Source organism: Rhincodon typus, chromosome 1 (genome assembly GCF_021869965.1).
Source record: "Rhincodon typus isolate 14 chromosome 1, sRhiTyp1.1, whole genome shotgun sequence".
Lineage (NCBI taxonomy): Eukaryota > Metazoa > Chordata > Chondrichthyes > Orectolobiformes > Rhincodontidae > Rhincodon > Rhincodon typus.
Genome location: NC_063332.1, coordinates 116,742,171 through 116,754,576, shown reverse-complemented (window position 1 = coordinate 116,754,576; position 12,406 = coordinate 116,742,171). Strand labels below are relative to the sequence as shown.

The 12,406-nt window shown below is 40.4% G+C and overlaps 1 protein-coding gene across 1 annotated transcript in view; it reads left to right on the top strand.

The window, feature by feature from the left end:
• The window catches only part of LOC109928744 (ankyrin-2-like), a 909,810-nt gene that overhangs the window by 890,995 nt on the left and 6,409 nt on the right, over window positions 1–12,406 (top strand). The window contains exons 39-42 of the mRNA XM_048605114.1: window positions 2,830–2,913; window positions 3,100–3,264; window positions 8,361–8,540; window positions 10,497–10,588. Of these exons, the coding sequence (XP_048461071.1) occupies window positions 2,830–2,913; window positions 3,100–3,264; window positions 8,361–8,540; window positions 10,497–10,588 (521 nt within the window). The remainder of the gene's footprint in view (window positions 1–2,829; window positions 2,914–3,099; window positions 3,265–8,360; window positions 8,541–10,496; window positions 10,589–12,406) is intronic.

The following is a 12,406-nucleotide window of genomic DNA, read 5'->3' as shown; positions in this document are numbered from 1 at the left end:
TTCTCCAAACTGTTACCTCACACCTCTGTACACTCCCACAAAACACTTTGGTATTATTAACTATATTAATTATGTTTGATAGCAAATAAATGATAGATCATTAATAGTTGTACAGGGAGGAGACTGAACTCCTAACAGGTAAGTGCAAGACTGAAGACAAGTGTTCAGTGATACTTAACCCTGTCTGTTTCTGAAAAAAAAACGAAAGAACTGCCGTTGCTGTAAATCAGGAACAAAAACAGAAGTTGCTGGAAAAGATCAGCGGGTCTGCCAGCATCTGTGAGGAAAGTTGTTCTTCACGGATGCTGCCAGAGCTGCTGAGCTTTTCCAGCAACTTCTGTTTTTGTTCCCGTCTGTTTGTACTTGCTCAGTTCTAGGTAATTTGCGAGATGTTACATCTTAAGTTTTGGATAAACCCACTTAATGGGAGAATCAAAATTTTCACCCAAATTAATCCATTGGTTATCTGTTGGAGTGTGTTAAAGTGGCACTGATTGTTGTGCCAATTAAAGCTATAATGGAGGAAAATTAAGGAAAAGAACAAAATATTAGAACGTATTCAAATTCCAGAAAATCTGATTTAATGCAGAACAGAATTTACATAGTCATGCATAAACCAATAGAATTATTTAAAGGAAGGCAGAATCGCTGGATGCAACAACCAAAGCACCAATAGAAATCTTGGGATTTCATGAAGTAAAAATTAATTTCACCTACTTTGAGACTACAGTCCTGATGGTGCCTCTAATGATATAAATAGTAGTGTTTATCTTCTGATTCTTCAAAAGGACTGCAGTAAATTTCAACAAGATAGGGAAAGAAGTACATGATTTTGAAAAATTCAACTTTCTAATATTGTCAAGTTAACCAATGAATGTTTACTAAATAAAACCTGAAAGTACTGAGGATCTTGGAAATCCGATACAGAAACAGAAGTTGCTGAAAAAGCTCAGCAGGCCTGTCAGCATCTGAGAAGAGAAATCAGAGTTAATGTTTCAGGACCAGTGACCCTTCCTCAGAACTGAATGTTTACTCTGCTATCACAGAAAAGGAGGGTTGTGACATGTTGTTAATACTATTTCAAAAATCCTACATTTACTTAAGATAGTCTTATGGAATCCTGAGTGACAAAGAAAATATCATGAAGAGGTTTTAATGGCAAGAATGAACTTTCTCCCAAAAACATAACATAGTCGGTTACATTACAGAATTTGTAAAGATATAGATGGTGTGTTTTTGTAAAGTTACACTCGTCATTCCAACACAATTCATACAAAATCACCCAATACAAGCAAAGATTGAGGAATTTCAGAAGTAATTTTAAACTCAGTGCAAATCATGATCAGCAATCTTTTGCACTATTTTACGAGCTAAGCTCTTCCACAGAAATAGTCACATTATCTGATTGAATTAATCACTGTGGTGAATTTCTGTTAACTGCACCCATTTGTCAGCATTCAAGGAGGCTCTTAAAATTAGAGGATTTTTTAAGGTGGAAGGGAAATAGGAAATATCTTTTACAAGCTTTTAAGTATTAAAAAGTATGTAATTTACTAAATAAAATCTATCATCCAGCAGTGAAACTCGTAAATGTTTCTGCAAAGATTTTTGAAGACATTTTCAAATATTTTGCTAGAACTTTTTGTAATAGAACAATTTTCAGCTAAAAAAAAATTGCTCATCTATTTAAGTGGAAACCAATTGTGGTTTAAAATGCTCCCCGGTTGCGAACAATTTTTGGGTGGAACTTGTCGGAAACAGGAAGCAGGAGGTGGGAGTAATGCCACTGTTGTGGTTATGCCACCACCTTTAGATTCCTGGCCTGGACAAATCTTGTGAGGCTCCAAGCCAGTAGTCGCCTGGAGGTGGGGAAGTGGGCTTGCCACCAATGGGATCAGGTGCAGAGACGAAGTGGAGCCAGGCAGAGAGCATTTGTATTAAATGACCTATTTCTGTTTCCCAAAGCCCTGTGCCGGTGCTTCTGACGTACTCAGCAGTTCACCTATGCAATGTTGAACTTCTTAGCCACTTTACATCCCACCTCAACCAACACCCCTCAGCCCCTTGCTGTCTAACCAACTTTGTCCACTTTACGAACCAAACTCTCACAACTGAAAGTCATTGAATAGCCCAGAAAATACCCAAGTATATGAAGAGACTGTTGAATATAGGTTTGTGACCAATGTGAAGCTCTCGTAATTATATTATACAGTTGAAATGCAGCCAAGAGCCCATAAAGCTCTCTGAGTAAAGAAACAGATTTCAAAACTGTTATCTTAACATATGTCTTGATTGGTTCCTTAAAAGCAAGAGGAAAAAAACTTGATCAACATAATAGGCATAATCATTTCAATTACCTTTTAAACTTCTCCCACCTTTAGCCCTGGTTTATACCACCTTTAGCTGGAGTCAAACAGAACAGCTGCTGAAGTCCAGTCACCTTTATCAAAATTAAATGAACTTACTTGGGGAAGATTCTTAATGATCCCAAAATGCTGCCAGTTGCATCCTCCTTCGGAGTGTACATGCCCTGGAGCCAACGCCTGCACCAATCTTCATGAAAATGGTTATATGGGAGACAGAAATGGGACATACAGCTGTCCTGATTAACGGGCCGATCATTTTGTTCGGTCCTGTTAAGGCTAATGAAAACCCAACCTTATCTGTACATTGATCTGCGAATAAGTTTGAGCAGTCACTCGAATGGCAGATAAATGTTCAAAATCTAACACAAATTTGTGCACAATTTGGACCCAGGTTGTTGATTCAACAAAAATCAGAAACTATCCTTAATTATTTGGTATTAATAAAGCATTATTAATTTTCTAGGCTGATGACATGCTTGATGTTCTGCCAGAGTCCGTTACAGAAGAGCAATACACAGATGAACATGGAAATACCATTGTGAAAAAGGTAATGCATGGCTAATCTTGATGGGCCTTCCCTTTTCTATCATATACGTGGAGATATGGACATTGACACATACAAGGCACCACACTAAATCACTAACAGTAATCAAGGTACACTGAAGAGAAGTGGTAAATTGTGCAAATGAGTGGGTTGTTAGGCATTTGTTTTCTCATTTTCTCTTTCCTTTAGGTTACCAGAAAGATTATCAGGCGCTTAGTTTCACCCGATGGGACTGAAAAGGAGGAAGTCATCATGCAAGGCGCAGAGCAAGAACCAGTTACAGTTGAAGACGGAGACGGATATTCAAAAGTTTTAAAGCGGACTGTACTGAAAACTGATAGTGAACAGTCAGAGGTTAGCTTTAACACCCTTTTCCTGACTGGCAAAACGTCTTCTGTTTCCTTGTCATTTTTTTGTCAATGATTTTATTTATGTCCCTTATAGATTGTGAGCATTGCTGCCGGGCCAGTATTTTTTACCATTCTCAAGTTGCCCTTGAAAAGGTGGCAGTGAGCTGCCTTCTTGAACTGCTGCAGTCCATGTGCTGTACTATTTCCCCCGCATACCTTTTAGGGAGGAAATTCCAGGATTTTGACTCAGTTGTAGTGACAGAATGGCAATATATTTCCAAGTTAGGATGGTGAATGGCTTAAAGGTGGTGGTGTTCCCATGTATCTGCTGCCTTTGTCCTTCAAGATGAAATAGGTAGTGAACTTGGAAGGTGCTGTCTAAAGATCTTTGGTGAATTTCTGCAGTGCATCTTGTAAATAGTACACACGGCTTCTACTGAGCATCAATAGTGGAGGGACTGAATGTTTGAGGTTGTGGTGCCAATCGAACGGGCTGCTTTGTCCTGGATGGTGTCAAGCTTCTTGAATGTTGTTGGAACTGCACCCATCCAGGCAAGTGGCAAGTAGTCCATCACACTCCTGACTTGTGGCTGGTGGACAGGCTTTGGGGAGTCAGGAGGTGAGTTGCTAGTTGCAGTGTTCCTAGCCTCTGACCTGCTGTTATAGCCACTGTATTGATATGGCGAGTCCAGTTAAGTTTCTGGTCAATGTTGATAAAGATAGTGTTGATAGTGCATATTCAATGATGGTAACACCATTGAACATCAGGAGGTGGCAGTTAGATGGTCTCTTATTGGGAATGGTCATTGCCAGGTATTTGTGTAGCGTGAATGTTACTTGTCAGCCCAAGCCTGAATATTGTCCAGATCTTGTTAAATTTGAACATGGACTGCTTCAATATCTGAAGGAGTCGTGAATGATGCTGAACATTGTTGAATTGTTGGTGAATATCTCCACTTCTGACCTTATGATAAAGGGAATGTCATTGATGAATCAGCTGAAGATGGTTGGACACTACCCTGAGGAACTCAAGCAGAGATTTCCTAGAGCTGAGGTGAATGACTTCCAACAACCACAACTATCTTCCTATGTGCTGGATGTGATTCCAACCAGTGGTGAGATCTCCCCACCCCTGCCCAATACCCATTGATTACAGTTTTGCGTGGGCTCCTTGATGCTACATTTGGTCAGGTGCAGCTTTGAATGTCAAGGTTTGTCACTCTCATCTCACCTCTTTTGTCCATATTTTAACAAAGGCTTCACAAAGAGGTCAGGCACTGAGTGGCCCTGGTGGAACTCAAACTGGGCATTACTGAGCAGATTACTGCTGAATGGGTGCTGTTGATAGTACTGTTGATGACACCTTCTATCACTTTACTGATGATCGATTGTGGACTGATGGGGAGGTAATTGACTGGGTTGGATTTATATTGCATTTTGTGTATAGGACATAAACGGGTAACTTCTGACATTGTCGGGTAGATGGTGTAACTGTATTGGAAGAACTTGTCTAGGGGAGCAGCAAGCTCTGGAGCACAAGTCTATTGCTAGAATGTTGTCAGGGCCCATGGCCTTTGCAGTATCCAGTGCATCCAACCATTTCTTGATATCACACGGAGTGAATCAAAATGGCTGAAAACTGGCATCTTTGATGCTAGGAACCACTGGAGGAAGCTGAGATTGATCATCCACTTGGCAGTTCTGGCTGAAGTTTGTTGCAATGGGTTCAGCCTTATCTTTTGCACTGATGTGCTGGGCTCTTCCATCATTGAGATTGTTGTGGGGATAATTATGGAGCTGTCTCCTCCAGCAAGTTTTTTACTTGTCCACCACCATTCACAACTGGATGTGGCAGGATTCCAGAGCTTAGATCTGATCTGTTGGTTTGAGCATCACTTAGTTCTGGCTATCACTTGCTGCTATGCTGTTTGGCATGCAAGTAGTCTTGTTTGGTAGCTTCACCAGGTTGACACTTCATTTTTAGTTATGCCTGGTGCTGCCCCTGGCATGCCCTCGTGAACTCTCCATTGAACCAGGGTTAATCCCCTAAACTGATGGTAATTGTTGAGTGCCTGATATGCTGGGCCATGAGGTTACGTATTGTGCTGGAGTATGATTATGTTGCTGTTGATGGCTCACAGCGCCTCATGGATGCCCAGTCTGCAGTTGCCAGATCTGTTCAAAGTCTGTGCCAATTAGCACAACTATAGTGCCACACAACATGATGAAGCTTATTCCCAATGCGAAGGTGTGCCTTCATCTCCGCAAGGACTGTGCGGTGGCTACTCTTACTGATACAGGAGCAGGCAGATTGGTAAGGATGAAGTCAAGAATGTTTTCCCCTCTTGGTTCCCTGTTTAGCAGCAATGTCCTTTAGGACCTGACTAACTTGATCAGTCATACAGCTGCCAGGCCACTTTTGGTGGTGGACATTGAGATGACATTGACATTGAGATATAAAATAGTTGCTAAGTTTGATTCAGTTGAAATGACCTCGGATATGTGGCATGAATAAATTTGTAACTGAAGTCAAAGGTCATTCTCAATTTGATAATTCATGCATACCTTATATTCCATTAGGGATGGGCAATAAATGCTGCCTAGCCAGCGACGTCCTCATCCCGTGAATGAATAAAGAAAAAACTGAGGAAAGCCATTGATCTCAGTGTTCGTAACAGCATTGCAGTAGCAGCTCATGTGTAACCACTTCCTTACATCCAGAACAACTAACCCAGAAACTATGGGTGGAATTTAATCCCTAGCCTCCGCAGTGGCTGAGATCCAGCCTCCAGTTCTTTTTATGAACCCCTCTCCATGACTCTCATTTCCTCCTTAATCACCTATGACCTGGGTTATTTATCGATCCTCGGCCTCTAGTAGGTGCCTTACAGGTAACGGCCAGTGTTCCCAGTAGAGCTGACAGTCAGTGAAAATCTGCCAGCCTCCAATTGACTGGCATCACACAGGTGGGGTGGGTCTTAGGATTTCCGCTCCCAAAATCCTAGATACTGGTGAGGGTTGGATGCCAGCCAATTGAGTAACAGGTGCATGATATCTAAAATGACAAAATATGGATTAACATGATGAGTAAAGATTCATCAGAACTGAGGCAGGGAATGTCGATGAGCCACTTTTTGGCTGAAACAGTGTGAGGAAGGCATTCTCTGTACTGATCTCAGCTGTGGGCACCATTATGGATGCCATAATTAGCTTCAGCAACCATGGCTTGAGTAAAGAGAAATTGGCCATTAGCACGTTTTCTCTGTTAAGTGACGCCAATTGGAAATCTGGCTGCTCAGCAATTAATTCATGAGATTTTCAAGTTTGCTTGTGTTTCTCTGATATATCAATGTCCATTGTGATAGGCCTGTCTCTCTTCCTGCCTCCCCATCTCCCCTCTACCCTGGTCCCACCTCACATCCCCCTCTCCTCCCAACTCCTCCCTCCCTCTCACTGCCTCCTTCCTTCTCACCCCCTGTCCCGCTCTAGTTTTCTCTCTTTCTGTGCTCCATCTCCACCTATCATTTCCTCTTTGCCCTCCCCACATCCCTTCTTTAGTATATATACCAACCTTTTCCTAGCTACTATCAGTTCTGATGAAAAGTCGGTGGACTCGAAACACTGACTCTGCTTTCTCTCCACATGCTGCCAGACTTGCTGAGTTTTTCCAGGAATTTCTGATTTTGTTTCTGATTTCCAGCATCCACAGTTCTTTCTTTGATTTCTTTTTCTTAACCATAAACCAGTCTTTATTCTTTATCATTCCAGAATATTTATATGCTTGAAATTGAGTTAATTTGATGTCAACATTGATGTGGAATAGAGAGCACTCATCTCAGTATTATAATTCACGAAAAAACGGAAACGGCAGGTCTGGCAGCATCTGTGGAGAGAAAGCAGAGTTAACTTTTTGAGTCCAGTGACCCTTCCTCAGAAAGCTTAGGTTGCCAAATAGATATGTTAAACAGTATATTTATAAATAAGAAAAGTTCAAACAATGATCTTTATTGAATTACACAGCTCAGGTGCCTGACCAGGGACAATAAGAACAATTTTTCTCACCCTGGTATGACAGAACTGGAGGCAGGGTTTAGCAATTAGCTGGGAGCCGTATTCATAGAATCATACAGCGTGGAAACAGGCCCTTTGGCCCGACAAGTCCACACCGACCCTTGCAGCATCCCACCCAGACCCATCCCCCTATAAACCCACCTAATCTACACATCCCTGAACACTACGGGCAATTTAGCATGGCTAATCCACCTAGTCTGCACATCTTTGGACTGTGGGAGGAAACCGGAGCACCCGGAGGAAACCCGCACAGACATGGGGAGAATGTGCAAACTCCACACAGGGTGGAATCGAACCCAGGTCCCTGGTGCTGTGAGGCAGCAGTGCTAACCACTGAGCCACATATGGGCAGGCTGTCCAATGATCTTCCATCGAGGAAGTTTCCCCAGAGCAGGCCAGCATGTGGAATGATTTTTTGGCTGCAGGCAATCAGTCTATACATTTAAGTCCCCAGTTAGATGCTGTTTAGAGTGCCCACCAATATTTTGCCAGCAAATGTGGAAGCTACCCCCTGAATGGAGGCAGCCTCTCTATAACTGTCCAGAGGCTTCAGGCTTCACCGTCCAACGATGGGGCCCCAAACGTCAAAGATGTGGTCAAACACTGCTTCCAGAATTCTATATAGTTCATCAACATTTGAACTTTGATTGGAGGGGCCTGTTTGCTGGACCCCTCAGAAGAAAGAGTAGTAATTTTTACTCCTCCAAGAGCACCTCTGTTGTGAGATTTTCGTCTCCCTGCAGGAATGCAGATTGGCAGGTACTAAAATAGTGCCACTTCACCACAATGCTAAATTTATAATAGTTAACAGCCAAGTCTCCATTGCAGTTCAAATACTCTGTTCCCACCAATCGTCCATTTAAATCACGGCCACAATAATCTAAGTTTCCTTTTCACTGTCTGACGTTTTATATGTTTTCAGCAATGTATGTATTCGTACAGTTTGTGATCCACTGCTCTGTTTACAGATTTTGTTTGCAGACCTGTGGAATACTTAATCTCACTCAATTCTTCTGTGTATACCCACAGCTCACATTTTCTGAACCACAAGTGACTTCAGGCTCTGAATTCCAGTCTGAGCAGGTTGAGGGTCGCAAAGTCAGTAAGGTCATCAAGAAAACGGTGGTCCTTGGAGACAGGATGGAGAAACACCTTGGAGACCCCAAGTTGGCATCTGACCTTCCAACAGCCAAAGATGATTTTAATATGGTATAAATAACATCGTCAAATCCTTATCATTTTCTTTTCATTCAATGCATTTTCATAAAATATAGTTCAGAATAGAAATTGAATAAGTAGATAAATTATTTTAATGTTAATGGATTTTGTTTAGGCTGGTCATTTTAAAAATCCAATCAAGTCTTGGAACAATACACAAATGCCTCGATTTAAGTCTGTGTGTGTGTTGAGGGGAACATAAAATCCTCAAATGACCTTCAAACCACTCTCCCACCCATTTTGAAATGTCCATAATTTTATAATGGTAATTAATGATCACTTAATGGCTTTCCCTACCTGGTTTCAATTTTGAGGTCAGTAGATAGAGTTCAGCAGCGGGAGAAAAGCCTAAAAAGACATGCTACTTTGGCCTCGGGAGGAAGGAAAGAGGCTTTTTTTTCCATTGAGTGCCCTGCTGGGAACTTTCAGAACTGCTTGTAGTTCCAATCCTGTCCATTGCAGAGTCTGGTGCTGTTGAGAATAGAGAACTCCCAGCTAGTCTAATTAACCTGCAGCTCCATAAGATCAGGGCACTTCTGTGTCATTTCACTCATCCACTTTCAAAAACTGATTAAAAATCTGAAATCCATTCATTGATCCCTACAACTGTGGTTCCCTAGAGAGCAGGAAATGTGATTTTAATTAGCTTCCATGGGCTGCTACTGCTGTGCACAGATGGAGAAGGGAGATAGTGGGATACTAAGTGAAAAGGGACTTGAGAACCTGAGAAAGGTGAGTGGCATCAGATGGCCTGCAGTTGGCAGAACGGCACTGTAGGCCCAGTAGTAAGCAAATGTTACCTGCACAGTGAGCTAAATACTGTGTCCTATTCTCAACTCCCAAACAGCAATTGTACTTTGTACTCTTTATATGTGACAGCAGGGTAGTATACAGCAAATAGTGAGACATTTGTCTGGTATACTAAAATGATCTCTGACAAAGTATTCGCTTCAAAAATTTAATGCAACTAACTCCTAACAGAGGTTCGTACAGGTTACCTTGAAAGCAAGATCAGTGCCAGGCAACTGGCATTGTGCATAATGTATGGCAAAATATTTCCAGAAATTTATACCCTCATCATAACCCAGTTGAGTGTTGACTGTCCAGTGACAATGGTTCTGAATTCATCAATCATTAGAAATGTTAATAATGAAAGCAATCTGGGAAAAGAGGGTGAATACAGAAAGCCAGAAAAGGTGAAAGTGCTCAATTCTCACTTGATTCTGAACCATATGTTAAGTTGTGAAGCATCTTCTGCTGGATGCTTCTTGGTCTACAAGCCTGTTACAAACGAGGATAGAACTGGGTTTTGGTGGAGTGGTTTAATGGTTAAAAATCCCAAGTACTTTGAACCAGCTCCAACCCTTCAATTTCCACCAAGGGAAACAAGAAGCTCTTGAAACCAATAGATCCATCTTCCAGACAAAACCCATCCCCCCTGACCTCACCTGCTCAGGTTAGACCCCTCCTACGAAGGATAGGTTTTGTTTCTTCTTTGGGACCTTATGGAGTTAATGCTGCAGAGCATAGGAAAAGCTAGATTTCTTTGTATCCCATGTGCTACCTGACACCTCACCACTGCATGTACATTGACAAATAAAAATCTTCCCCAAATAACAGCACATATTCCACTGGACACCTTGAAAGCTGACAGTGGTTTCTTTTTTTTTTAAATCAATCGAAGTTTTAAATGTTGGATTCGTAAATATTCTTCTTAGAATAACCCTAAGAATGATAAGGTGAATGATTAAGTAAGCAGAAATAAGGAATCTCATACAAACTTTTGCTGGGCCACTTTAACACTAAAATTACTGTCAAATTTTTGAATCTTTGGACATGCATGACCATTGTGCCCATTTTTTTGTTCTTTGAGAGATTTATTTACTTTGATCATGCAGCAATGTGTGTGGCTCTTTTATATATTTGTGTTGTTTTCCTTCTGCCCAGGCTCTAAGTTTTGCAGGGAACCATGGAAAGGTTCATATACCAAATGTAGCTCAAAGACAGATTGTAAAAGAGGATGGATCAGTTATTAAAAGGTTTGGGTTCCTCTGTAGTGGTCTTGTTTTCTTTTCAGTAGGTAGTATTACTAACATATTAAAACATGGTGGATTTCTGCTTGCACCTCATTGCCAGTGAGCAAGCAGTATTTTGAAAGTGGTCAAGATGGGGTCATTTAACATTAACATGATTGGTAGATGCTGACAAATAATCTAGAGGGACTGCATGTAGTGATTTGAAATCTGCTGGTGTATTTTAAGTTGTTTTGTTGCTCTGAAATGCTTTTTACTACAGCTGTTAAACTATAAAAGCCATATGGAGGGTGCTGGCAATGGAACTGACTATGATAATTTGTGGGGGGAAACAGAGAAACACAAAATAAGATAAATCTACTGCAGTATGATGCATTTTCTATGTTTATGTTTAAAATATAGATTGAGAAGCCATTTAATTAAATGTTCAGAAAATGAACCTCTTTATAAAGTTTAGATGAATAAATAGGATACATTACAAATGATTATTACAATCTTATTTTATATTAGATACTATTCAACCAACATAGAAACTGAGAAGCTGCATTACTTTAAAAATATACATATAGGAAAATTGACTAATTCCATAAAACATGCTCATAACTCGTTATTTTCCTCCATGAATTAATAAATTAGATTTACACGTATGCTATTTATGACAAAAACCAAGGGTAACTCAAAATTTCCACCTTTAAATTTGTTTGGTTGAGATTTTTTCAATATTGCTCAATCCTGCCCTGTAGAGAATGACACATACTGTGATTTAGTTCAACGGGTGCTAATTCTCTCGTTGATACCTATCTGCCTTTTAAACCCTTAAATTTATTTTACCCTCTTTCCCTTCTGAAAGAATATTATTATTTCACCTCCCTCTGGTTCTGCTTTGGTTGTGTTGGCGTTCCTGACTAACATCTGTGTTGTGCCAGTGTTTTTTTCTGAATGTGATTAAAAAAGTGTGAATGACCAGATGATCTGTTATTTTTTGTTTGTGAAGTTGATTGAAGGCTAGATATTGGCTAGGACACGAGTGATAATTCCCCTGTCTTTATTATTAATAGGTATCTTTCTCTACAGTTTTCTTTATAACCAAATTATTTATCATTTTAATGTTATAATTCTTTATTTTGAATTTGTGTACCAGATGGCAGACTTGTTCCCTGTAAACTCTGTCATGTTCCTAACCTAGTTTAATCTAAATCATAATACCCTGATCGTTATGCCTAGATATATTTACTTTATCTTTCAACACAGTTAAACTGTTTGTTCCATCCTGGTAAGCATTCACTGGATTTTCTCAAGGAATGTCTATTCTTTATAACAGGAGTTCTCAGAACATTAGTAGGTATGTTACTGGGCTAATAAACAAGAACCAAAAAAAGTCCATAGGCACAAGCTCAAACCCCACAAGCACAGTTGGAGCTTTTAATTTCAAATAATTAAATACAATTTGGAATAATAAAGTAGTAGTAGCAGTTATTGAAAACATGAAACGATCAGGTTTTTTTTGGAGGAATAGAAAATGTGCTGTCCCGACTTGAAATGGATGCCTGGTATTGAACATGATATTTCTATTGAAATGTTTTCAGCTGCTTAGGCCAAGCACCAGAATTTTACTTCCCGAAATCAGCTGCTTCTCTGCAATGTTCCTTTAAGATATTTTTAATAATTGACTGTGAAGTGCCTTGAAAACAAAAACAAAGTTGCTGGAAAAGCTCAGCGGGTCTGGCAGCATCTGTGAAGGAAAAAACAGAGTTAACATTTCCGGTAACCCTTCCTTACTGGACCCGAAACATTAACCTTGTTTTGTCCTTCACAGATGCTGCC